Source organism: Oncorhynchus mykiss, chromosome 6 (genome assembly GCF_013265735.2).
Source record: "Oncorhynchus mykiss isolate Arlee chromosome 6, USDA_OmykA_1.1, whole genome shotgun sequence".
NCBI lineage: Eukaryota > Metazoa > Chordata > Actinopteri > Salmoniformes > Salmonidae > Oncorhynchus > Oncorhynchus mykiss.
The window spans coordinates 39,510,177-39,536,310 of record NC_048570.1 but is presented as its reverse complement, the minus strand read 5'-3'; the positions used below and the strand labels follow the sequence as shown (position 1 = coordinate 39,536,310).

Below are 26,134 nucleotides of genomic sequence, written 5' to 3'. Positions count from 1 at the left end.
ACTAGTTGGTTTTAAAATTGTACTTTAAGCTAATGGACTAGAATGATAACTAAACTGTGACACAAATGGAGTGCGTCTTATTTAATGGCAGCTCTCTCTATCTCTCTCGCTCTCTTTGTACTATAATGCATAAAAGCTAACATCAGAAGAGCAAGATGCGTTATGGGTGGCCAGAGAGAAGCATATGGGCTGGTTCACTGATGCATAACTTAGTGGACAGCGCAACCAGGAGCAAAAACAAGGAAAGACATTTTTGTAAAACGTGCTTTTTCAAAATTGTAGGCCTATTGGTCCTATAAACGTAGTTGTCTGTATTGAAATGCATTAAACCTGGGCCACACGGTGGCAGCATTGAACTGGCCGAGAGCTGGATGCAGACGTTCTCAAGCTTTCATTCGATTTTGTAAGGAAATTAAGATAGAATCAATTTTATTTTAATGGATATTTAATGTATTTAAAAGCGACTCAATTAAATATTACAATAATTATTTGCAATAAAACAAAACAGGGCACGAAATTCGTACTGATGAGACTGATGTGTTTTATTGACAAACACGGGTTGTTTCGCCAATTACAGGACAAACAACATTTATGAAAATAAATATGAGCCTAGGCTTACAATAATTCACAATAACAACTGTCATTTACTGTTCCGATGCCTATTTTGCCTTTTTGCTAAGTAATTATGTGCATTATATTATAGTCCTGCTAATTTAGACCTGGTTTTCCAGAAATCGAAATTGGAAACCTTTAGGTGCAATCATTTCCTCGGGTTATTTTGTACTAATAGATGGCATCTTTAGCAGTCAATTTCTAAGTGTAATAAAATGTGGGGAAGGAAATAATTTGGCCTAAGCATAATCAAACACCGCAAACTAAACTATTTTTATTGTTTCATTTCAATGTCGAAAATCAAAATTACAATGGATTTTTAACATTTGGCAAAAGTGGTTCCACTTTCACATTGACACCATATTTTAACAAATATATTATCAGTCTTCATATTTACATTAACTTCATTTGACATACTGTATTCAACATTGAATGAACATAAACAACATGCAGTTTAAATACTTTCTTTGAGAAATGCGTAAACGTGTCTCCATTGGATCATTGTATCACTTGTATACAAACACAGAGGTTTCTTTGGTAAAAGCTATAACAAACAAACACTTCAACAACTAAGGTAAGGCATTTGGACATTCTCTGTTATTGAAGGAACAGCGCTCAACATTGCACTTGGGCAGAATGGAGTCATTGGGAGCTGGAATCAGGCTCGGGAACCAAACGAGCAGGGCCTGTGGGAAGATCAACAGAACAATGGGGGTTGGAGTTCTGTGGATTTGAGTTATGTGATACATAAGGAAAGGTTCTAGTCATAATGCTGTCAATACTGAATGAACACTTCGTATGTGTGTCGCTCGCAGCCTTCTGTACTGCGGGAGTTGCTGCGTAAAGTTGCTTTCTGAAGTCCATGGGGGCAACTACCTTACAGCTGCTGCTTAGACTCGGGTATGGTAGGTAGGAGGAAGGTAGCATGACAAGCCCGTCCTGAACGGGCATACACCAGAGAGGGGCAGCCGGTGCGCTCACTTGGCTTTGGACGCAGTAAGGCCGGTAACAGCTAAAGTTTGGGTAAAACATGAGTCCATCTTTCATACACTCCGGCTGGTTTCTCTTAAACCTCTTCCTGCGCCGGAGAAAGCTGCCGTTGTCAAACATGTCCTCAGATGCGGGGTCCAGAGACCAGTAGTTGCCTTTGCCTGCGTTTCCAGGCTCTCTTGGAATCTTGATAAAGCAGTCGTTGAGTGACAGGTTGTGCCTGATGGAGTTCTGCCACGCCGGAAACTTCTCCCGGTAGTAGGGGAACTTGTTGCTGATGAAGTCGCAGATGCCACTCAGCGTCAGTTTCTTCAGAGGACACTGTAAGATTGCCATGGTGATGAGAGCGATGTAGGAATACGGGGGCTTTACAGAACCGCGAGGTCTTCCCAATGAAGGTGTGTCTGCACAGAAACTATTCTCGCTCTCCCCAGATGAGTCGAACTCAGAGCAGTCCAGTTCGACGCTGGACTCGGCGGATGAGCGAGGCTCCCTGGTGTTGTCCGTCCGGTAGAGAAGATGCCGGTCAAGGAGAGGCTCGTCCTCTCCCGCTATGTATACTTCATCCTCGTTCAGTGGCAAGCCAGTCTGCTGGGACGTTTCATACTCCTTGGAGAGGGTCATGGCTCAGACCACAACGTCCACACACGCGTAAAAGCGAAACTTTTACCACCGTATCATTAATTCTTAACACGCGTAAAAGCGCATAAATATATGTATTATCTGACTTTCTCGGCTCGTCCTGTCCCTGTGGTCCTGGTCAGCCTGTTTGTGTTGACCGTGGGAGTTTAGTTTTTTATTAGTGGGCTGTTGTTGTACCCCCCGCCACAGCCCAGTTACACTCAGACCTATCAGAGACGTCCCTCGCCCCAGGGTGTCAGGACAGACAAAGGGAAAACTATTCCGGAGAATCCTCACATACATAATATTGATCTAGTATGCAGACACCTCAAAGTTCATGGAGCATAAGACCTTTAAATGAAATATACTTATCATAATGTAGTTCCTATATATAGTTTGCAAAAATGATTTATTACAAAGCGAGGGTAGAATCAGATGGTGATTTTTAGCAAGATCCCTAATACGTATCCAGTTCCTTCTATCAAAGTGCCCCGCTCCAGACATGGCACATTATGTCTACAAACGCAAATACATCACGGTCAACTTTATACCCTTAATTGGTATACAGTGTGTTCAACTTTATTCACGGTCAACATTAGAGCGATAACCGTGGCACATTTCCTGTTCAATTAGGCCTATTAAAAGCTACGCAGGGCAGAGAATAGAGTAGCACAGTAGCTCGGCTGGAGCCGGGGATGCAATGTGAAGTTTGAACACCACGCCTACCGCTGATAATAAACGCAGCGTTTTACCCCCCAGACCCCCGTGGTTTCGTTAAGTTTGCCACCTCGGGATGCCCGCAGGTGGTGTGACCGTGAAAATGGCCGTGGGACAGCTCCCCGTGGCCGGGAGAGTAAAGAGGCTATAGAGGCAACTTAACGAGCCAATAAGCATCAGAATCGGGTGGAACACTGCGCAGCTGCACGGGGAGCTATAGGGCTACGGGACATAGCCGGCGTGAATGGCCACAGCAAATTAGACGAGCATTTAGAACTAGGCAAGACAATGATGTTAGAAAATGACATTTTAACAAGTTTAACTGAGTTATCATATAGGGTAAAATTGGAAACAGACTATAAGCCAAAATTAATTTGACTTAAGACAAACCATCCGATTTTACAGGGCAATTCTCCGTCTAATTAGCCGTTTACTTCCACCTATTTTATTTAAATTCGTTATTTTACATGAATCGCAAAAATAAAACTCCCTACATCTTCTCACTATGGCAAATTCCTTGACTGAGACTTGTCAGCATAATTCTTAGTAATTCAGAATGTGAATGGGGACCCCATGCAACGTCACTTCACAACAATAAAACAAAGGTGTTATATGCTTGCAGCGTTTTTACGCACCTTGTGGAATATCGCATTGGATTTTCGCACGTTAGTTAAACACCTTCAGACAAGACCCGAGTTTAAATCAATTCGCTAGTTCACAATTATTAGCCATTACAACAAAATGCCAGTCAATACTTTATAATAGTGAAACATTAAATATTGTAAACACCTATCTTTAAATCAGATTCTTGTTTATTTCAATAATTTAAACAGCCCTTACGTGATAATATGTGAAATACAAACAAACGTATTATTCAAGCGCTTGGACATTTACAGACCAGCCTAATTCTGTGTTGCACCACTTTTGAGATGTGATAAAAGTCTGTACAAAACCTTAACTTCACCAACAACTTACAGACCTAAAACAGCCTAACTATTGAGGAATACACTCAAACTCCAATGAATAAGGTATTCATTGTTAGGGGTGTATTGTTAGGGGTTTCCAAAGTTAAAAATAATTTACAGAGAACATGACAGTAAGGGGCTAATTACATCTCTATTTTCAAGTTGTCGCTTTATCTTGATTGAGGGTCAGGTGTATCACTGGGTAATGAGATAGCCAACATGGTTGATTATGGATTAAGTCCGCTCACACACTAATCTAATGTTTCCTCATAGCATCTGGTCCGTGAGCAAGGGGCCCAATTACATAAAGTCTCAACAATTGGTGCTCCGTAAAACCTTACTGTATTGTAGTCAATAAGATGCTTATCAGATTGGGCATGTAGTCATCATTAACAGTAAATACCATAACGTTTTGAAGTCCTCCTGGACTGAAGTGGAACACCAGAATTATGAGGATTAACACAATTGCAGTAGGTAGGTCCAAATGTGAATTGTATCAAGAATAAACTGGTAGAGTTCACCATGAGGAGAGAGAGGGGGGAGTTCTTGTTTAGTTCCTGTCCCCCACCTTTAGTACTGTTGAGATTAACTGTTCCTGTAGGATCTCTTGGCACAGACACACGCACGCAGACACACAGCGCTGACTTATGAAGAAAAAGGTGGTTGACCCTAGGCTCCTCCCCCCACACCTGTGGGGACTCATCAAGCTCGTAGAGTTCATGGACCCCCTGCAACGTCACCTGGTGGGATTTACCTGCAATAGACACGATCACCTGGGATAGCTTGGTCGCAAATGGGTCTTCCAAATGGACAATGACCCCAAGGATACTTCCAAAGTTGTGGCAAATTGGCTTACGGACAACAAAGTCAAGGTATTGGAGTGGCCATCACAAAGCCCTGACCTCAATCCTATAGAAAATGTGTGGGCAGAAATGAAAAAGCATGTGCGAGCAAAGAGGCCTACAAACCTGACTCAGTTACACCAGCTCTGTCAGGAGGAATGGGCCAAAATTCACCCAACTTATTGTGGGAAGCTTGTGGAAGGCTACCCGAAACGTTTGCCCCAAGTTAAACACTTTAAAGGCAATGCTACCAAATACTAACTGAGTGTAGGTAAACTTCTGACCCACTGGGAACATGATGAAAGAAATAAAAGTTGAAATAAATAATTCTCTATACTGTTATTCTGACATTTCATATTTGTAAAATAAAGTGGTGAGCCTAACTGACCTAAGACAGGGAATTTTTACTCTAATTAAATGTCAGGAATTGTGAAAAACTGAGTTTAAATGTATTTGGCTAAAGGTGTATGTAAACTTCCGACTTCAACTGTACCTAAAGTGTCCAGAAACAAATACACACAAAACGTTGAATCCTAACTTGAAGTTTGCTTCCATATCAAATGTTGCCCAACTTACATCTCCCATGAAGATCAATGGGCAGCAGGTATCCTAGTGGTTAGAGTGTTGGACTAGTAACCGAAAAGTTGCAAGATCAAATCCCCGAGCTGACATGGTAAAAATGTAGGTCTGCCCCTGAACAAGGCAGTTAACCCACTGTTCCCAGGCAGTCATTGAAAACAATAATTTGTTCTTATCTGACTTGCCTAGAAGGTTAAAAAAAATGAATGCATGATTTTGATGGAAGGTATACTGTAAAATAAATGCACACTGTATTAGTACAGGGATGCCTATTGAAAACCAGTGACAAAGGCTGAATGTTGTTTCACATTCAACCGAATGACATTCATGGGATGTCCAGCTTTGTTCTTGAATGCTTTCTCTCACAGAAGATCCTGGAAAGAAACAAGCTATTGTAAAACGGAACGTTTCTGATGTGAAAAGGTTAGGTTTCTTTGGTTTCAAAACGTTGATGTTATAGCCTTCACGAGAATCATCAGTCTCGGGCTCCCGAGTGGCGCAGCGGTCCACGGCACTGCATCTCAGTGCTAGAGGCATCACTACAGACCCTGGTTCGATTCCAGGCTGTATCACAACAGGCCGTGATTGGGAGTACCATAGGGCGGCACACAATTGGCCCAGCACATGGTTAATATTGTTGCATTTTATAAGCGTAAAAGCAACTAAACGTAAACTAGTTTTTGTCCTTGAAATGACTACTCTAAAAAGGACTACTGTTGCTTTATGGTTGTTATTCAAACTTTGATTGCAAGAAGTTCTTGGGAAACAAAACCGTTGCATGCTTTATATTGCTAAATAAAACAATAATTTCATTAATGTCAATATAATCTGCTTAAGTAAAGTAAATCATAGTTAAATCGAACCAGCACATTCTTAACATTTAACAATAGTATTGTCACACTACATTTTAAGTGCTGCTGATGGGTTTGTCCACGAATTCGTCAAAAAGCTCAACTCTATCAAGCACCATAAACCAGTTGTGACGCCCTTATTTACCCCCCCCCCCATCCTCTCTTTACCCTCCCACTCCCCCCGCTCTCCCTCCCTCCTGTTGTATACTTCCTTACAGCATTTCAAGGGCACTTCGCATATATTTTGGGCATTGTGAGGAAGTGTTAAGGTTACACACTTCCTTTTTCATTTGGTATAACACTCTCATTAGCATGAAAAGAGAAACTTGGAGGGAGGGAGGGGAGTTTGGCCCTATGGGGGCAGGACGGTGGGGCAAGGGAGGTTTAGCTAATTTGTGGGAAAGGGGACCTGGCAAAAACTGATGACAATGCAGACATTAACCCCCCCTTAACAAGCCCACGCCCTGTGGTAGCTGTTGTGAGGAGCAAACAACATGACTGAAGACCAATGCCAAGCCAAGCCTGTCTCGTTCAACTAACCAATGAGCACACTACCCCAGCATTTCCCCATATGATGGCATTTGAGGCAGGATAATCAGGACAGATATCTTTGGGTCGCAGACTAAAAATTGATCCTGGTTTACTTGGTTTACTGTCACAAGCACAAAAACAGAAAAGCAGAGTGTGGACTTTTCACTAGTGTGTCAGCCCCTGAAGGCATTAGGGGCCAAACTCTGCCCCAGGACTGTATCTCCCTGTCCCACTGCATACAGAGCAGGGCTGGGGCCGATTCCACTTCAATACAGGGGGTAACTGAAATTCAAAAAATTAATAAAAAAAATGTCCCATTATTTTCACCTCCTCAAAGGTGAAATATAATTGACCCCAAACCTGTGGTTGTTGATTAGACGACTGCTAATCTATTCTTTATAAATGCCAGATTGTGGGCCGTCTGTGGGGAAAAAAACTAGACCAAAACGATATTGTTTAAGCCATGGATAGAGTAGGCCTAGTCAAAGTAATTTCCCTTTCATGGATCACCATTGGCACTCATTACATTGTCTAGATGTGGTCTTGTTGCTTCCACAAGCTGTAGCTTTTCTGCCAAACTGTAAGATAAAGAAGCAACAGTGAGGTGTGCAGTGTTTCTGTAGTATCTTTGTTTACATGACAACGGACCATGCAAACACATGGCTTGTTCTTCAATCGGGAAGCATCTAACTGTGAGATTAATATGGTATTCTTTTTTAGAGCCTGTTAAGCATTCTGTGATGTTATATGGCTGCAAGAAGAAAGGTATTTTCATATGTCACTGCAAACAGCAATGCAGGTCTAGGGAAGATAGGATTTTGAATGAGAATCAAGTGTGTGTCGCCACAAGGTTAAACAAGACTGTGTGTGTCTGTGTGTGTGTGTCTGTTGGGGCATATTAAGAGAGAGATCAGCTGTGGACCGCAAATCCCCCCCCCCCCCCCCAGATCCTGTCCTGTTGTTCCTCAACCTCCCCCATTGACCCCACAAGGAGAACAAACATTGTACAGCAGCTTTAGCCCTCTCTGCTGCTAGTGCCACACAAGTGGACTGGTGGGGGGTTTCTTCAAACAACCAGCGTGGGCTCTGGGAGGCCAGAGGGGGGTGGAAAGCCAGGGAAAGGGCCTATCTGTGTGGACAAGTGTGTTTAGATGACTCTCCTCAGGGATCATCACACACACACACACACACACACACACACACACACACACACACACACACACACTAATCCACTGCAGCTGGCTGGGAGAAGAGAAAACACCAGTGACTGCATTCATGTGAAGAGTGTGAAGAGAGGTTTACCACTACTGAGTCTATTCATGTGGAGAGGTTTACCAGCACTGAGTCCATTCATGTCATTTAAGTTTTACTGTGGTAAACCCCCCCCTCCCCCCACATGGACTTACAGTACACCAACCTTTCCATAGCTTGGGTCCTTCATTACAGGGAAACAAGGTCAACAATACCACCTCTGTGTGGGCTGCTACACTGCCATGTTTAATAGACTTTGCTCGTAGAGAGTGATTGAGAATGGAGCTGAGAGTGGTGCAGTCCTGATGATTCAAAGCCACACTTACTTTACTCCAGGGATGCAGATCCAGTACCTGAGATAGGGCCACCCAAGGGAAACAAGTAACATAAAAGCAGGTTGATGTGTATTGTCATGAGTCTAGTCCTGGGGGCAGAACTGAGCGATTTCCCCTCAGCTGCCAGCTGCAAAGTCAAAATTGGCTATATTGTAAAAATTCATGGAAACAAAAATTGCTTTTTGGGCTGAAATTAAGGTCAGGGTTAGGCATTAGGGTTAGCAGTGTTGCTAAGTTTAGGTTTCAAATCAGATTGTATGACTTTGTGGCTGTGCCAGCTAGTGACCACTCGGAACAAGATTCATGACAAAAACGCTAACCTGCCAAGTAAAACACGGCTGATCTTTGGTTTCATTATAACGGGAGGGGAGTAGACGGTGGGTCAACGTAGAGGTGCACAAAATGCTTTGATATTTGCATTACAACATGCAGATGCAATGAAAGCAACAACGTTGATGATACAATACCACTGCAATGAATAGGACTCATCTGGACTGTTATTAATTAAACCCTTTATAAGATCCAGTCCACAGAGAACCGTTGACACATGACAGGAGTTGTGGGATTGCTGTTCAGGTTAGCCCTCTATCTGTGCTCTGTTGCCTCTGAGTGCAGAGTGGATCCGAGACACACCCTGCCTTTGATACATGCAGAGCGTCCGCACGCACATGCGCACACGCACACGCACGCACGCACGCACACACACACACACACACACACACACACACACACACGCACACACGCACACTCGCACACACACACACACACACACGGTGGTGCCTGGTGGGGCGTCAGAGAGCAAGCGCTTGTGGGAAACTGAACACCGTAGGGTTGGGGGTTGTGTTTGTGTAGGCGGGGGTGCAGCCCTGTGGAGATGGGGGGGGGGCTAAAAATACAATGTCATGCCTAATATGTTTCATCTGCGATACAAGGACAAAGCTGGGAAAACATGCAAGGGGGATAATTGGGGGTGTGTGCTTGTGCTAGTTGTATGTGTTTGAGAATAGTCATAGTAATTTCCCTGTGATGTGAAGCATGGCGTTGTCTCCATGTCTGGTTATGTCTCCAGGTGAGAGTAGTGCTACAGTAGACAATGATACACGTTCAATAACCCTCCACCGTTCATTTAGGCCAAATGAACCAACCCACCTTGACTTAAGCGTTTCCAGAATCTTGACCAGACCATTTAGAGACCTGTAGAGGAAAGGATATATGTTTATTATTACGCAACAATACCATCTATAACATATAGTACTCACACATCTGATCTGAACAATCAAAAAGCGCTATTACAAATTGAAACAGATCATCACTTGGCTAATCTTTTATCAGGACAGTGTATTTGTTAAAAAAAGGTCTGTAAAAGGTGACTAGTTGTCTCTAAGGTGCTTGAGCTCCTCTCCAGTCACCAGGTCAGTCTTATTGATGATGGTCAAGTCTGCAAGGGCTATCTGCCTGCAAATACAACAGTAAAACTGATACAGTAACCATTACAAAGTTGTCTGGTGGTAACACTGGTGCTGGTGTTCCACTTTACTCTTTTCTGCGCTCACCCCCTCACCCCCCCCCTGGGGTGGATGTGTATACTGTGTGTGGGTGGCATGGTAAAAGATGTGCTACGTTCAAATGGGACCCCCATTTTGTTAGGAGAGGAAAATACAAACAGAGAGCAGAGGGTCTGAGGGTGTGTAGACATTCCTCTCTGTTGTATCAACAACATCACCAGGCAACCAACGGACTGATGGGACAGTGGGTGTACCAAAACTAAAAGCCACAAACGGAGAACCTTTCTGGAAATACAACTGTGAAATGATGTGTTTGTATAAAATTAGGCATTGGTGGTTAGTAAGTACAACACATTGTTTCTTCTTGCGTTGACACAGAGAGATACAGAAAGGTAGAGATGGACAGACACAGAGAGATACAGAAAGGTAGAGATGGACAGACAGAGAGAGATACAGAAAGGTAGAGATGGACAGACAGAGAGAGATACAGAAAGGTAGAGATGGACAGAGAGAGATACAGAAAGGTAGAGATGGACAGACAGAGAGAGATACAGAAAGGTAGAGATGGACAGACAGAGAGAGCATGCCTGGCTGCTTCATTGACCAGTCACTCTGGTTTATCCTCTGCCGGATGCTGCAGGAAGATAATCAATTAACCAAAGGGAGTGAGTCCGACTCTCGGTTCTGACAATTCATCACCCTCCGGTCTACTGATGTAAAAGAAAGTGTAAGCTAGTTTTCACCTTTTTAACTTCCTTTCAAACCTGATTAAGCCCTGGGACTGGAGAGTAGATACATGGGCCCTCTTATGTTTTCTGCAGGTTATACAATAATGATGTCTTCATCCATCTTCCAACCCCTCATGTCACAGCTGACACAAAACGTGACGACACAAAAATGAACAGAGGAACTTGAGCAAAACTCATCTATCCAACCTGTGATAGCAGAAAGAAATCACCTGTTGAAACCACGTGAGATAAATCCGATTGACCTTTTCTATGCCACTGTCAGGGATGAAGCGAGTGCTGGTTCCATCCCAAGTGAAATATGTAATAACAGAGGGACTAGGGGTTGTAACCTCGTCTCCTGACCCCTACACATCAACCTGTCAGCGGATGTCCCTCAGCTACGGCCTGTTTTGTATTTATTTTACCTTTATTTAACTAGGCAAGTCAGTTAAGAACAAATTCTTATTTTCAATGACGGCCTAGGAACAGTGGGTTAACTGCCTTGTTCAGGGGCAGAACGACAGATTTGTACCTTGTCAGCTAAGGGATTTGAACTTGCAACCTTTCGGTTACTAGTCAAATGCTCTAACCACTAGGCTACGCTGCCACCCCTAGGCTGCATAGCGAGTGATGGAAATCAAAAATGAAATGCAATGATCACCACTATTATATCACCTTCCTCCATCACCGTAAACACGCTGGCCAATACCAGGACACCCTGGGGCCTGGTGGTGAGTGAGAGGCCTGGGACTTGAGTTCCCACCTGCCCCAAGTCAGATTAGTATTTCAGGGGGTAGAGGAGCGTAGAGGGGGTATGACCGTCCTATTAGAGTGATCTGCTCTGATATCAATTACCCCTTCAGTTTCGATCAGCCTCAGCCCCCCCGTGTCACTTGGCCTGTTCATCCCTATAGGGTTTGAGTTGGGGAGGGTGGTGTGCATGTAGGGGGTTTGCAACTCTCTATATACAACTTGCAGTCAAGAAAAGATAGGTTGACAGATTGAGGATTGTTGTGCGATATCAACTTTGACATATTACAATAAACAGGAAAGGACTCTTGACATGGAGCTTTTGAGAAATAACATTTCTATTTTCCTGCCTGAGGATTTCTATCAAAATGAACATCTTTCCGGTGTGACGTTCAGGAGAATGTAGAGTAATAAAGATAAATGAACACTGACTCAGCCATGTTTGAATGTGCTTTTACCTGTGTTCCGTATGTTGCGTGGATGACTGTGGCTATACCTGTAAACAAACATAACCAGAAAAGGCAATGAGAGGGCTTGTACACACTCTAAAAATATGAACTCTGACACTGCAGCCTTTTGGTGTTTGGTTTAGCCTGTGTGTTTAAGTCACTTTCTCTGAGGGGTTTTCCAAGTATTCTGTCATAACAGAAGGAACAGCTGAGTATTCCTACTGGGCAGTGGACATTCCAAACATTTTCTCTGTTCTACAACAAGAGAAAAAAAAACCTTAGGAGAGTAATGAAAACACTGTTTGTGAGTGGCATCCCATGCACCACCGGTCCAGCCTCTTCCTCAATGGGAGGGGCCAGCCCCCTGGGACATCTCTGATTGACAGGCCCGTCTGTGCCAATGACAGCCCTGTCTCAGTCAATAACCAGCCTATCTCAGCCAATGACACAGTGGAGGGGTGAGGCGAGTCCCGGTCTGAGCACGCTCTGTCAGGCCCGTGTGTGTGGACCAGTGGGCTGTGGCTGGCTGCATCCCTGGACCACTGACACCTGTCACTTATTGACAAACTCCAGTCGTCACAGGGCTCTCCCTGTAATGGCCTCCTATTGATTTCCTTTTCCCCCTGAATCCCTGGCTAAATGTTTACGGCCTGATGGCTTCCCTGTCCTGATTGAAATAGGCGTTTCAGATATCACTCCCCAATCCAGAGGGTGATGCGTTTCCCTAGAACCTATAGATGAGCAGGCGCTGTTTTCGTTCTCCATGATTCTCCCTCCGGGCGGCCAATGCCAGGGAATAGAGGGTATGTCATGGGTAATGTAAGGAGACAAGCCTTATAACCAGGAGTGGAAATGCTAAACTAACCAAGCATATCCACTTTTAAGGTAATGCATTGTAATGTAACCCACAAACCTGCGAGGGTTTGTTTGTTATTTGTTTTGCACAATGTGTGTAATTTGCCGTTGTCTCTAGAGGGAATTAACATTGAGATTAGGAATACTGAATATATCTATTAATCAATATGAAGTTCTACATGTCCATACAGATTTGAAAGCTACTGTGATGTAAAGTGGCAATATTTCTTATCGTTAGAATACGCATACTTGCCGGAGCAGCAGAGGCAGCCGTTCCTGAGCTCCAACCATTCCTCATACAGCTCTCCTGCATGGCTCACAGCTAGAGACTTCTCCAGAGCGCCTCCTACAGGACAGACGAGGGACAACAATATTATCAGAGCAGTAAACATGTTCTTTTTTGACATAGAACCATAGCACACAAAACAGAACACATCAGCTTGAGAAAAATTCATTTGGCACAGTAAAAAAAATGAAATCTGGTCAAAATGTAGGCAAAACATTTTTGTTTAGACGCACTACTACTTGCACCTGATAAAACACGTGTATGTTCAAAGCACACATCTGTTGTTACTCAGCTATAACCTTATAGCGTTCCATTGACCGAGTCCACACAGATATTGTAGGCTTATTTCATGATAATTGACAGCCAGACTAAACTACATATTACCTCAATTACCTCGACTAACCAGTGCCCCCCGCACATTGACTCTGTACCGGTACGCCCTGTATAGAGCATCGCTATTGTTATTTTACTGCTGCTCTTTAATTGTTACTTTTATTTCCTCCTTTTTGGGGAGGGGGATTTTCTTAACTGCATTGTTGGTTAAGGGCTTGTAAGTAAGCGTTTCACTGTAAGGTCTTCCTACACCTGTTGTATTCGGCGCATGTGACAAATAAAATGTGAACTTTGATTTGATTCTCAAGTGAGGCTGTACATGACCTTGCAGCAGCTCAAGAGTTTCATCTATATATTTGAACCAAGCTCTCTTCTGCTCCCTAGAGCACTTAACCCTGTGGTACAACCAATAAAAGACAATGCACATCCTTGAACACACTGCCTTCGGGAAAACAGCTGTAATGAAGCAACAAGTAATTGTGTACCTTCCCAAAAAATTGATGGGACAACATTACCACAAAAGTGAACATACCTTCTCCAAATTCATTGAGTATGACAGCGATTATCTTATTGTGTTGCTCCGTTAAAATGTAATTCAACAGCGTTGTCTTCCCAACACCTATATGGGTTATGAATTAAATGTTATGGTCTGCAGGCGAGGTATGAACTCTATTCATAGCACACTGTAATTACTGTAGATTTCTATCCCAGTGGTAAATCACTACCCATGGACATGGGGACCTACAGGGTGGGCAGGCTTTTCGTTCCAGCCCAGCAATAACACACATGATTCAACTAGGGCCTAATCAAATTACTTGTGAGCTAGACGGACCGGGTGTTTTAGGGGTGGGTATAATTTGTGTTACGTTCCAACAGGAATCTGTTCTAAAAACTTTGTAAAGTACAAGGATGCCAACAAACAACACATACAACATAGCATGATCAATTCACCTAGTTAACTAGCTGTCGAATAGGCATCAACTCACCACGTAGCTTATTCTTAATGTTTGTCCATAGGCTACCAGAGTGAGGACAGACCCGGTATCTTAATTTGCCGCTATACAACTTTGTATGCGTTGTTTGTTGGCAACCTTTGTTATTTACGACGTTTTTGGAAGAGATTCCTGTTTGAAAGTTTCACAAATTATACCCACCCGTGTTTTAGTGCTAGGCTTGAAGAAGAAAAAAATACACATCATGTATCTCTCGGGACCAAGATTGATGGCCACTACCTTCACACTTTTTTCTAACACAGCAGTATACATTGGGACTAGACTGACCTGGCTATCATACCGAGGTAGCCAGTGATGATGGTCACAGGTATCTGCATGCCAGGTGAGAGGCTTTCCTGATATGGGGAACTCTGGGCAGTCATCCTCCTCGTCCATTAAAACCTAATCCATTATTTTTGCAAACAGAACAATCTGTAAATCTGTACTGTATTAATAGCGTTAATAGCTAACATAGCTATAACTAGGGCTGTGCGGTATACCGTATTTTCTGATATACCAGTATTGATGCAGGGACCGGTTTGAGTTTTTACTTTACCTTCTACACCGGTATTTGAATGTTTGGTTTGTTTAACGTACATTTTTATAGTTTACTTTGCTACTTGAGTCATCACTCTCCGCTCTTTCTCTCTGTGCCACCTTCCATACAGGAACACATTTGATGTTCAACAACGAGACACTTGCGTTCAGTCTGCATGGTCAATGCAGCACATTGTTAGGGTTGCGTCAATTCGAATCTGGTATCAGGATAAATATGACATTGAGTCACCGATTGTATACTATGGATTTTTTATTAGCTAAGCAATAAGTGGTAAATGCAATTTTCGTATATACGGGCTCTCTGTCCCACCTCGCAGGGCAAACAGAGAACTGACTTGTTCCTGACAAAGATATTATGAACATACTCTGACAAAGGTAGTTCCTGCTCCCGAGACGGCCTGTCAGAGTAGAGACTGGGCGTGGTTTAGACTCACCCACCCTATCGTTGATTGATGGCGCAGAGGCTGGTCCCAGCCCCTAAAGCGCTTCAGCAGTCAGTTGTTGTAGCTGTGTAGAATATACAGTTATCAGGCACCTGGCTCCTGTTATCTAACAAAAGACTGTTTGTTCTCGCAACACTACGTTCTGAATGTGCCCCCACCAACTCATTGCACAGTTCCTGTCTTCATGTCATTCTGTATTTTTCCATCATGAGAAAGGCCCATGGCCCTGAAACTGTTAACAATGTCTCAAGTCAGCAATGTTGCATAACACATACATCCACACAAGCCAACAGCAGATAATATTCAATCACATATATGGTAACGGGCTATAGTGCATAACACAGAATCTCACAACATTCAACAATGTTGATTACAACAATGCTGTTTTCACTTTGCTTATTATAAATCCACTAGCGTTCTATAATGACACTATTAGTTTGTGTTTCTTACATCAGCAAACAGCTAGTTTGTCTTTTCTTAGCAAGTTACCCTAAATCTTGAGAGCCGCTAATTGTTAGCCGCTAATAGCTAGCTAACTAATAAATGTACTGAGTAAGAGACGTAGCTAGCTAATACAGCCTGATAATTCCAGTGATGGTGTAGACCGAAATCATCATCTTGTTTGTGCAACAGTATCTTCTAAATCAAAGAGGAATATGCAAAGCAAGAATATGTTAGCTACAATCAGTAGCTAAGAGAAAACACGCAACGTAGCCAAACGCTGATAGGGTCCACTAGGAAACACTTTAGTTCCTATCCTGTCACAATAACTCCTCCTTGGCATTTTAATTTGTTGTCATCTCAAACGACACTGTATTCAAAGTGCCCACTATTATATTCTAACTATAGAATTAGAATGGTCATTCTATTTTCATGATTCCAAAAGTTTTGCTCTAATTGGCAAGTCAAATCGCAATTGCAACATTTGGTTAAAAATATGTCCTAGATGCTTTGTCCATATCGTGCAGCCCCATGTGGCAGTGTGAATATTCTCTCAATTGAGCAGCAGTGTAAAGTACTTAAGTAAAAATACTTTCAAGTACTACTTAAGTTTTTTTTTTTTGTATCTGTACTTTACTTTACTATTTTTTTTATTTTTGACTACTTTTACTTTACTACATTCCGATAGAAAATATTGTACTTTTTACTCCATGCATTTTCCCTGAAAACCTAAAAGTACTCGTTACATTTGTAATGCTTAGCAGGCCAGGAAAATGGTCTAATTCACACACTTGTCAAGAGAACATCCCTGGTCATCTACTGCCTCTGATCTGGAGAACTCACTCAACACAAATGCTTTGTTTGTAAATTATGCCTGAGTGTTGGAGTGTGCCCCTGGCTCTCCGTAAGTAAAAAAAAGAAAAAAAAGAAACGGGTGCCATGTGTTTTGCTTAATATAAGGAATTTGAAATTATTTATACTTTTACTTTTGATACTTAAGTATATTTAAAACCAAATACTTTTAGACTTTTACTCAAATAGTATTTTACTGGGTGACTCACTTTTATTTGAGTAATTTTCTATTAACGTATCTTTACTTTTACTCAAGTATGACAATTGGATACTTTTTCCACCACTGCAATTTAGTGCAGGAAATTGAGAAATTATAAGTGCTGAAATTTGTTTGGATTGAAGTTGAATTGAACAGTATAAAACCATCAGAAGGGAGAAAGACCCATTGAAATCACTAAGAATGTATGTGTTGCCACCCTAGGATCACTCACTACTCATAAAGCAAATGTAGAACTTTTTTGTTTAGTTAACTTAAAATACTGTCAAAAACCATCATACCGTCCATATTTTTTTTTTAAATACCGTGTATTAATATTTTGGCCATATCGCCCAGCCCTAGCTATAGCCCTTGTTCATGACTCTCAGTTCCATTACATTATACATAAGAGTCATTGGACAAAAGCAGAACATTAACATGCATCCCTTGCAGTACGGTTTTGGAAGCATTAGGACCTTTTATTTCATATCAGCGAGAAATAATAATAAAAAAAGGTTAAATTGATACACTCCTTTATAGGATTAGGGTTCCCACAAGGCCATATTTTCATGTTACAGAATTATTTACGGAAAACAGACAGAAGACTGTCTGCATTTTCACAGGCAGCCCAATTCTGATATTTTTTCCCCACTAATTTGTCTTTTGACTAATCAGATCAGCTCTGAAACAGACCTGTTGTGATTGTGCAAAAGACCAATTAGTGGAAAAAATATCAGCAATGGTCTGCCTGTGTTAAACGCAGCCAGTGGACTGACTACCTGTTCTAATTAGCCATCTGCATATTCCAACACTTGTATGTAAAAGGAAAACGGACGCAACAAACGTGTTGTCATTCAAAAATACTGTCAGCTACAACTGTGCTAAAACAGGTTAAAACAGTGTACATTAAATGTGTATTTTGCTTTTGAAGGGGGATTTGTTTTGTTTCTAGAACCGTTCCGCAATTGAGAATCGATTCACGTTTAGATGGAGTAACGTTATTTGTCTGTTTTGGTTTCCAGAGCCAATTGAGATTTAAACTGAACATGTAACGTTAAGGTCTTGACCTTGGACCACAAGGAGAAACGTTAGGCTCATTTAGCCTATTACTGGGCTAACATAGCCAGTTAATACGTTAACTTTTCATTTCAAGCACAGGTCTAAGTTAGCTCTTACAGCCTTAGGTTGAATCTGGTATATTTGGTCAAATTGCAAGCTGTCAACCTGGGACCGTTTAAAAAAAGTCCAGCAGTGCTGTAGTATAGAGAAGTCAGCTAGCTGGCTAACTCTGCTTCTAGGCTAGCTTGCTGACGCTGCCCATTCATGCATATATGAAATGTTAGCAGAGCAGCTAGCTAGAACATCGCTGCGTTTAAAACTGTCCCATCAATATGGCAACTGTCAGTCTGAAACAATTCAAGGCAATTCATTGAATTTACTTGATTTTAGCTTTAATTAGTAGGCGATTACTATTTCCATGTTGATGCTTTTGTCATGTGTTCCTTTCAGTTTTGTACAACAATATAGACAATCCGTCTGAGAAAATGATTGTTAGTTAAACAATTCCGCAAGACCCACCGACATCTCCGAGACGTAGCTAGGTATTCGTTAAAAATAAGTATGAAAATACACACATCTAATCAATACGACGACTTAACTATCGCGAACAACGTGCGGCTGAATATATCATGTCAACACAGTTATTGTCTGACGGTAGAGGGCGCACGCACCTAGCTCATCAATCACAGGCTATAGCCAACGATTTGTATAACTAAACCAAGATAGACCACACCGCGTGGTTTCAAATGGGAACAAATGAGCCAGAACAAGCAAGGAGATGGGCAGAGCCAAGCACGAGCTAACGAGATTCCATTGGCGCGTTCTAGAAAATATTTGCATATTTCCTTTAGGGAACGCCCGTAACGTGTGCGTGTGCACAAACTCAATTCACCATTGCGTCCTGTCAACAAAAAATACCCCAGAAAACTGTACTGAGATCGGATGTTTCATCGATGAGAAAATGTGCAGAATGTCGTATGTCGACATGTCTTCTCCCACCGCCGACCGCTGGACTTCCTCTCACTACCATATTTGAAATTGAGTGGAAATGCCAAGCGGAAGCTTCACATTTATTCATCCGGTGAAATATCTGTATCATTGTTCTATTTGTGCTTTAGGCTTCCATTTTTTTAACAAACATATCCCCTCTGATGTAGTCAATCTTTTATACTTTTATATGAACCCACCTAGTGAAGATCAAACTCCCGTCCAATCTAACCCTCGAGGTGCGGAGCACATGCCACTGTCAACAAACGACTTTTCAACAGTTGTGCTACTACACACATTTGGGATCAGAACATATTACAAATAAATGGTAAATGGTTTATGTCAATGTGGGGAGTCCAACACTTCTCTCACCAGACTGCTTATTACGCAAACCCAAGGGCTTATCTAGCAGCGAGAGTGTGCGTGTCTGATCCTCTCACACTCTGCAGCCGGTGTCTGGCTGTTTAGGATGGGGAAGGTTTCAAATGCGGAAGTTTCCACCCATAACGCTGCCACCCCGAAGATGAGGCTTGCAATGACATCTGCTTTAGCAGCGCGTTAGGAGAAGTTACCATTCCGCAGGGAAACTGTTGCTATACCTCCGCGGAACTGGAGTAAACTTCACATGGCGTCTCTGGCCAGCGCAGAGCGACGTGCGTTCGCTCTGAAGATCAACAGGTAATGTTCGTCTCTTTCACACACCTTTATGCCTTTTGCGTCAGGTTTGATTTGAGTGAGCTGTGTTACGCCAAAGGACGGGGAGTGGATTCCTTAACGGGCAGAGCTACATGTTGTGAATGTTTGTTAATACTGTAGGCTAGGCTACTCTATCATGGGTGGGTTGCTTTCCTTCAGTTAAACACTGAGATATTTGCTTTAATAACTATCAATAATAATTCTCTATGAATAAGGATATTAAACAGAATATTAAACAGGCTTTTGAGTGTAATAAACCAATCACACATTTTATTATACCATCTTTAAAGTAGTAAACTAACAATAAAACCCTATTCTATCAACAGTAGAGCTTAGATACTGTATTTCCCCCCAATGAACAAGAAAACATGCATATTTTCTGTCTACTTACAGCTCATTGAGTTGATGCAAACATATTTTTGTCTGCTTCATTTCCTCCTCATTGGGTATGTTTCTATATCTGGTCTGTATTTGATCATTTCCCCTCTGCATGGTGTATATGAAGCCCATCTAGCAGCCCAGTCGGAGATGCTATAAATTAAGGGATGTAGTCATTGTTCCTGCTCTGACACATTGACCAGGTGCAGAGGAAGTAGTATATGTGAGACCATTGTGTGTCATGCCGTTAGGCCATTGATAAAACAAATACATATCTCCCATGGCCCTATAGACTTCTATAACTTTACATTAAAAAAGGAGTAACTGTGGAGGTGTGTATTGAGTAACCCATACCTCTTGCCGTTTCTGAACATTTTGTGGCATTCTAACATGTATCCAGTATCCAAATCGCCAACCTAGACTAAACTATAAGTTATATTACACATTAATCGATGTGTATCCTGTCCATTTAGCTCAGTCACTCACCCCCTGCCTTCAGTATGCTGATGAGACCTACCATTTATTGGATTGTCAGTTTGATTGAAGTGGAGAAGATGGGGCAGCATCTCCTGTGTAATAGGGCTGAGGTCAGCTGCTGAAAGGCAGAGAGCATTTTATCTTGCTCCTTGAATGAACTGCTAAGCCAGCTAATTGTCTGGCTCTGTCTCTACAGCCTATATTGTCCACATGGGTTTTTGTTGCTGACCATAGCTGGTCACCAACCTATGAAAGTTCAGGATTGTGTGTGTGTGTTCCCATGATATGTGGGAAAGAATGTAATAGCAAATTCTTTTTTTTACAAAATATTGCGATTTGATTGGCTATATAGGTAAAAAAAAAAAAAAAAAAAACTTGGGTGAACTGATGGAATCTTAGAAATATAATGAATTATATTAAGAAGAGAAGTGGAAAGCAGCACTGTTCTAGTTTGGAATAATACACATTTTACCTAACAGAACCAGCCAGGTCACCTCTGATACAAGTCCGTATTTGACGTCCATAAATTTCTGAGGATGTTGGGAGATGACGGGAAAAACCGGCTGCTAGGGGTAAAAGTGAGCGCTGTTACCTTCAAGTAGGTTTCGTAAGCATCTGCCTCTGATTCCAAAGGATGCATGTTTGAATCAAGTCATAGAAAGTTGTTTTTGATATTTTTGCTTTAAGCCTATCCTAAACCTTAACAATTACCTTGACCATTCAGAGTCAATGGCTAACCTTAGGAATAGACTTTAACTTGAAATACTTATGTACAAGCTCTTCCCAGTGATGCAGTGTTTCAAATAAAATAGAAACACAAGGAATAAAATAAAATACACAAGAATGGAGCTACAGTGCATTCGGAAAGTATTCAGACCCCTTGACCTTTACCACATTTTGTTACAAAACAGCCTTATTCTAAAATGTATTAAATATTTATTTCCCCCCTCATCAATCTACACACAATACCCCATAATGACAAAACATAACGTTTTTTTTATACATTTTTGCACATTTATTAAAAATGAAAACAGAATCACCTTCACTCCAAAATAAAAAAATCACCTTTACTCAGTACTTTGTTGAAGCACCTTTGGCAGCGATTACAGCCTCGATTTTTCGTGCGTATTACGCTACAAGCATGGCACACCTGTATTTGGGGAGTTTCTCCCATTCTTCTCTGATGATCCTCTCAAGCTCTGTCAGGTTGGATGGGGAGCGTCGCTGCACAGCTATTTTCAGGTCTCTCCAGAGATGTCCGATCAGGTTCAAGTCCGGGCTCTGGCTGGGCAACTCAAGGATGTTCAGAGACTTGTCCTGAAGCCACTCCTGTGTTGTCTTGGCTGTGTGCTAAGGGTTGTTGCCCTGTTGGAAGGTAAACCTTCGCCCCAGTCTGAGCTCCTGAGCGCTCTGGAGCAGGTTTTCATCAAGGATCTCTGTACTTTGCGCTGTTCATCTTTCCCTCGATCCTTCTAGTCTCCCAGTCCCTGCTGCTGAAAACATCCCCACAGCATGATGCTGCCACCACCATGCTTCACCTTAGGGATGGTGCCAGGTTTCTTCCAGACGTGAGGCTTGTCATTCAGGCCAAAGAATTCACTCTTGGTTTCTCATGGTCTGAGTGTCCTTTAGGTGCCTTTTGGCAAACTCCAGGTGGTCTGTCATGTGCCTTTTTACTAAGGAGTGGCTTCTGTCTGGCCAATCTACCATAAAGGCATGATTTGTTGGAGTGTTGCAGAGATGGCTGTCCTTCTGAAAGGTTCTCCCATTGCCACAGAGGAACCATGGAGCTCTGTCACCTCCCTGACCAAGGCCCTTCTTTCCTGATTGCTCAGTTTGGCCAGCTGCCCAGCTCTAGGAAGAGTCTTGGTGGTTCTAAACTTCTTCCATTTAAGAATGATGGAGGCCACTGTGTTCTTGTGGACCTTCAATGATGCAGACATTTTTTGGTATCCTTCCCCAGATCTGTGTCTCGGAGCTGTACGGACAATTCCTTCAACCTCATGTCTTGGTTTTTGCTCTGACATGTACTGTCAACTGTGGGACCTTATATAGACAGCTGTCTGCCTTTCCAAATCCCGTCCAATCAATTGAATTGACCACCGGTGGACTCCAATCAAGTTGTAGAAACATCTCAAGGATGATCAATGGAAACAGGATGCACCTGAGCTCAATTTCGAGTCTCATAGCAAAGGGTCTGAATACTTATGTAAACAAGGTATTTCTGTTTTTGATTTTTTTATACATTTGCAGAAATGTCTGGAACCTGTTTTCGCTTTGTCATCATGGGGTATTGTGTGTAGATTGAGGATGTTTAAAAAGGCTGTAACGTAACAAAATGTGGAAAAAGTCAAGGGGTCTGAATACTTTCCGAATGCGCTGTATATACAGGGAGTACCAGTACCAGATCATTGTGCAGAGCTTCGAGGTAGATGTGTACATGAAGGCAGGGTAACGTAACTAGGCATCAGGATAAATAATAATAAGAGGAAAATAAAGAACAGAGTAACAGACTGCCTCAATTACGCTAATACCAAAGAAAACAAAGACCCGAAGAGCCTTCTTATTATAGGCTCATTTCAATCATGTAGTTTCCAAAAAAGGGTTAAACAAATCAAAATGTATTTAATATTTGAGGTTCTTCAAAGTAGATGGGTTACCTGAGGTGCATATGGTACTTTTTTGTTGCTGGATCTTTGTGGAGTTTTAACACATTTTGGGTCTGCCCGGAATTGTGTGTTCTCTAAGGTGGCAATTGGTCCGCGGATGAAAAGGAAAACCAACCAAAAACCAACCAGGTTTTCTTTGATTAGTCTCGCCTCATTTATTTTCTCCTGTGGATTATATATGGTAGTTGGAATCCAATTTGAAGGTGTATTACCGCCACCAACTTCTTAATGCGTTTGAGCCACTCAGTTGTGTTGTGACAAGGTAGGGGGGGTACACAGAAGATAGCCCTATTTGGTGAATGACCAAGTCCATATTATGGCAACAGGAGCTCAAATAGGCAAAGAGAAACGACAGTCCATCATTACTTTAAGACATGAAGGTCAGTCAATCTGGAAAATGTCAAGAACTTTGAAAGTTTCTTCAAGTGCGGTCGCAAAAACCATCAAGCGTTGTGATGAAACTGGCTCTCATGAGGACCACCGCAGGAAAGGAAGACCCAGAGTTCCCTCTGCTGCAGAGTATAAGTTCATTAGAGTTACTAGCCTCAGAAATCGCAGCCCAAATAAATGCTTCACAGAGTTCAAGTAACAGACACATCTCATCATCAACTTTTCAGAGGAGACTGTGTGAATCAGGCCTTCATGGTCGAATTGCTGCAAAGAAACCACTACTAAAATACACCAATAAGAAGAAGAGACTTGCATGGGCCAAGAAACACGAGCAATGGACATTAGACCGGTGGAAATTTGTCCTTTGGTCTGGAGTCCAAATTGGAGATTTTTGGTTCCAACCGCCGTGTCTTTGTGAGACGCTGTGTGGGTGAACGGATGATCTCCGCATGTGTATTTCCCACCGTAAAGCATGAAGGAGGAGGTGTTATGCTGTGGTGGGGCTTTGCTTGTGACACTGTCTGTGATTTATTTAGAATTGAAGGCACACTTAACCAGCATGGCTACCTGCAGCGATACACCATCCCATCTAGCTTGGGCTTAGTGGGACTATCATTTGTTTTTCAACAGGACAATGACCCAACACACCTCCAGGCTGTGTAAGGGCAATTTTACCAAGAAGAAGAGTGATGCAGTGCTGCATCAGTTGACCTGGCCTCCACAATCCCCCAACCTCAACCAAATTGAGACGGTTTGTGTGTTCAGTATATGTGGGAACTCCTTCAAGACTGTTGGAAAAGCATTCCAGGTGAAGCTGGTTGTGAGAATGCCGAGTGTTCAAAGCTGTCATCAAGGCAAAGGGTGGCTATTTGAAGAATCTCAAAAACAAATCAAAATATATTTTACAGAAAACTTATTTTGTTATTACATGATTCCATATGTGTTATTTCTTCATAGTTTTGATGTCTTCACTATTATTCTACAATGTAACAAATTGTAAAACTAAAGAAAAACCCTTGAATGAGTAGGTGTTCTAAAACTTTTGACCAGTAGTGTGTGTGTAGGGTCAATGCAGATAGTTTAGTTAGGCTTGGGGGTAAAGCTGTCTCGGACTCTATTGGTCCAAGAGCTGATTCTCCGGTACCAATTTATATATGAATTAAATTAATTATGCAGCCCTAGTGTGTGGGTGGGTGGTGGTTCACCCCTAACAACAGTAATCTGTCACTCACTGAGTTTGACACATTTCTGCAGTTGTGTGATGATGAAAAGCTATTGTTTACATTCTTGACGGACAATTTATCAGCCATTTGTATTTTTCCAAATGTGAACACGTTTCATACTCTGTAACGTTGAATGAAGTAGGCAGGCAGTTTGGAAGTAATATACAACAAATCCACTCAACCCTTTTTGGCTCTCCACTGTTGGTCCAGTGCACTGTAGCATGTCACACATGCACGCAAACATACGCATGCAACGATCAGCACATTCCTCTTTCTCTCTCAAGATGGAGTGAGAAGGAAATCCTGCTATTTGATATGGTTGTTTCACTTCTCTTTTCACTTCATGACTGTTTTAAAACAGGAAATATTGGTTTCTTACCCAAGATAGAGGAGGAATTAAAGATACGTGCAAATATTTGCTCTGTAGAAAGAATGTAAATGCTATCCTCTCTACTAAGGGAAATGTAGAAATCAATTAAAATGTCAATGAAATATAGACGGTGTTCTTAGGTCTACACCTGATGTCAGTTAAACTCTGCGAATAAGCATTATACTTTGAGTATAATAGGATAGTAGACCAGGTAGGATTGCAGACCAGTGTTGATTTGAGGCCTTCCTAAATGCTGGGTCTGGACCCTCTACGCGCTCAGGGCAGATTCCATCCTCCACTCTCTCTCCTTGGGGCATCATGGGAAAACTATCTTGCCAGCTATTTGATGTGTTTGTTTCTGTCTTATCCCCCCCCTTCCAACCCTCTTCTGGACAGGAAGCTGAGCTCTGATGCCACTGATAGGACTGACTGGAACCCATTTAGTCTGCAGCTGGAAGCTACTGTATGTGGGACACAAAGGGGACATCTCAATAGTCTGAAGTAGTTTCCCCATCTGCTCTCTTTCACCTGAACTGACTTTTTAAGGAACTGAATGGTTGAAAGACACTTCCTTGTGGGAAATGCATCAGGTATCTATATAGTTTCCTCCATGCCCATGTTTTCAGATTAGTGCGAATGAAGTAGAGAAGTCGAGGAGAGGAAGGTACTTCAGACTATTATTGAGATGCACCCAAAGGATCACCCAGCTCCAAAATAATGACTCAATGGTAATACTAGCGTGTGGGTGGTTGTAACATTGATCATGACTGGGCCCGTTGGCTGAATTAAAGGTTTAGCTATCTGATGGCCCTGAGCCTGACAGCGTGAGCATAGCTGTGAGTGATAATAGCCTACAGTGAGGAATGCTACAGAATGATCCAGAAATGCTCAAAGGCACTACACACAAGTGCCGGCCTGCCACATAGTATGCAGCCTGGCAAAAAAAGACTGAGCTTTTTCCTGTCAGCAGAACTTACCCTCAGGGCATTTCCATGTGAAAGGACTCATGATCACCAACATCGGAAGTTCATAAGAGCATGTCAATTCTGTCGTCAAATGAAACCTAAGAGTCACATTTTTTGTTGAAATTAAAGCACACTGTATATACATTTTTAATCTATCTACCAGAGAAAGTCATAAAAGGTATTATAAATACTTTAAAAAACACAATAATGTTGACGTAAAGACTCCTGCCAACTAGTA

The 26,134-nt window shown here is 42.1% G+C and overlaps 3 protein-coding genes across 4 annotated transcripts in view; 1 reads left to right on the top strand and 2 right to left on the bottom strand.

Annotated features, from left to right (window-relative positions):
- Positions 1 to 521: 521 nt before the first annotated feature.
- On the bottom strand, positions 522 to 2,375 carry foxd5 (forkhead box D5). Its single transcript, XM_036980089.1, has 2 exons — positions 1,489 to 2,375; positions 522 to 1,298 (listed from the first exon to the last, which is right to left on the bottom strand). The coding sequence occupies exons 1-2, from the start codon at positions 2,224 to 2,226 to the stop codon at positions 1,182 to 1,184; spliced, it is 855 nt and encodes a 284-aa protein (XP_036835984.1). The 5' UTR covers positions 2,227 to 2,375; the 3' UTR covers positions 522 to 1,181.
- Positions 2,376 to 9,664: 7,289 nt separating this feature from the next.
- cbwd (COBW domain containing) lies at positions 9,665 to 14,588 on the bottom strand. The gene is given in 5 exon segments (XM_036981746.1): positions 9,665 to 9,749; positions 12,831 to 12,927; positions 13,733 to 13,819; positions 14,494 to 14,540; positions 14,542 to 14,588. Coding segments are annotated over 5 exon segments (363 nt in total).
- Positions 14,589 to 19,187: 4,599 nt separating this feature from the next.
- The window catches only part of dock8 (dedicator of cytokinesis 8), a 76,572-nt gene continuing 69,625 nt past the window's right edge, over positions 19,188 to 26,134 (top strand). For both annotated transcript variants that reach the window (XM_036980088.1, XM_036980087.1), the window contains exon 1: positions 19,188 to 19,406. In XM_036980088.1, the coding sequence (XP_036835983.1) occupies positions 19,354 to 19,406 (53 nt within the window). In that variant the 5' untranslated portion in view covers positions 19,188 to 19,353. The remainder of the gene's footprint in view (positions 19,407 to 26,134) is intronic.

Coding starts and splice junctions, on each gene's coding strand:
- foxd5 (XM_036980089.1), bottom strand. CDS start 2,226: ATGACCCTCTCCAAGGAGTATGAAACGTCCCAGCAGACTGGCTTGCCA. Junction 1,299..1,488: donor GTCTAAGCAGCAGCTGTAAG/GTAGTTGCCCCC, acceptor ATCTTCCCACAG/GCCCTGCTCGTTTGGTTCCC.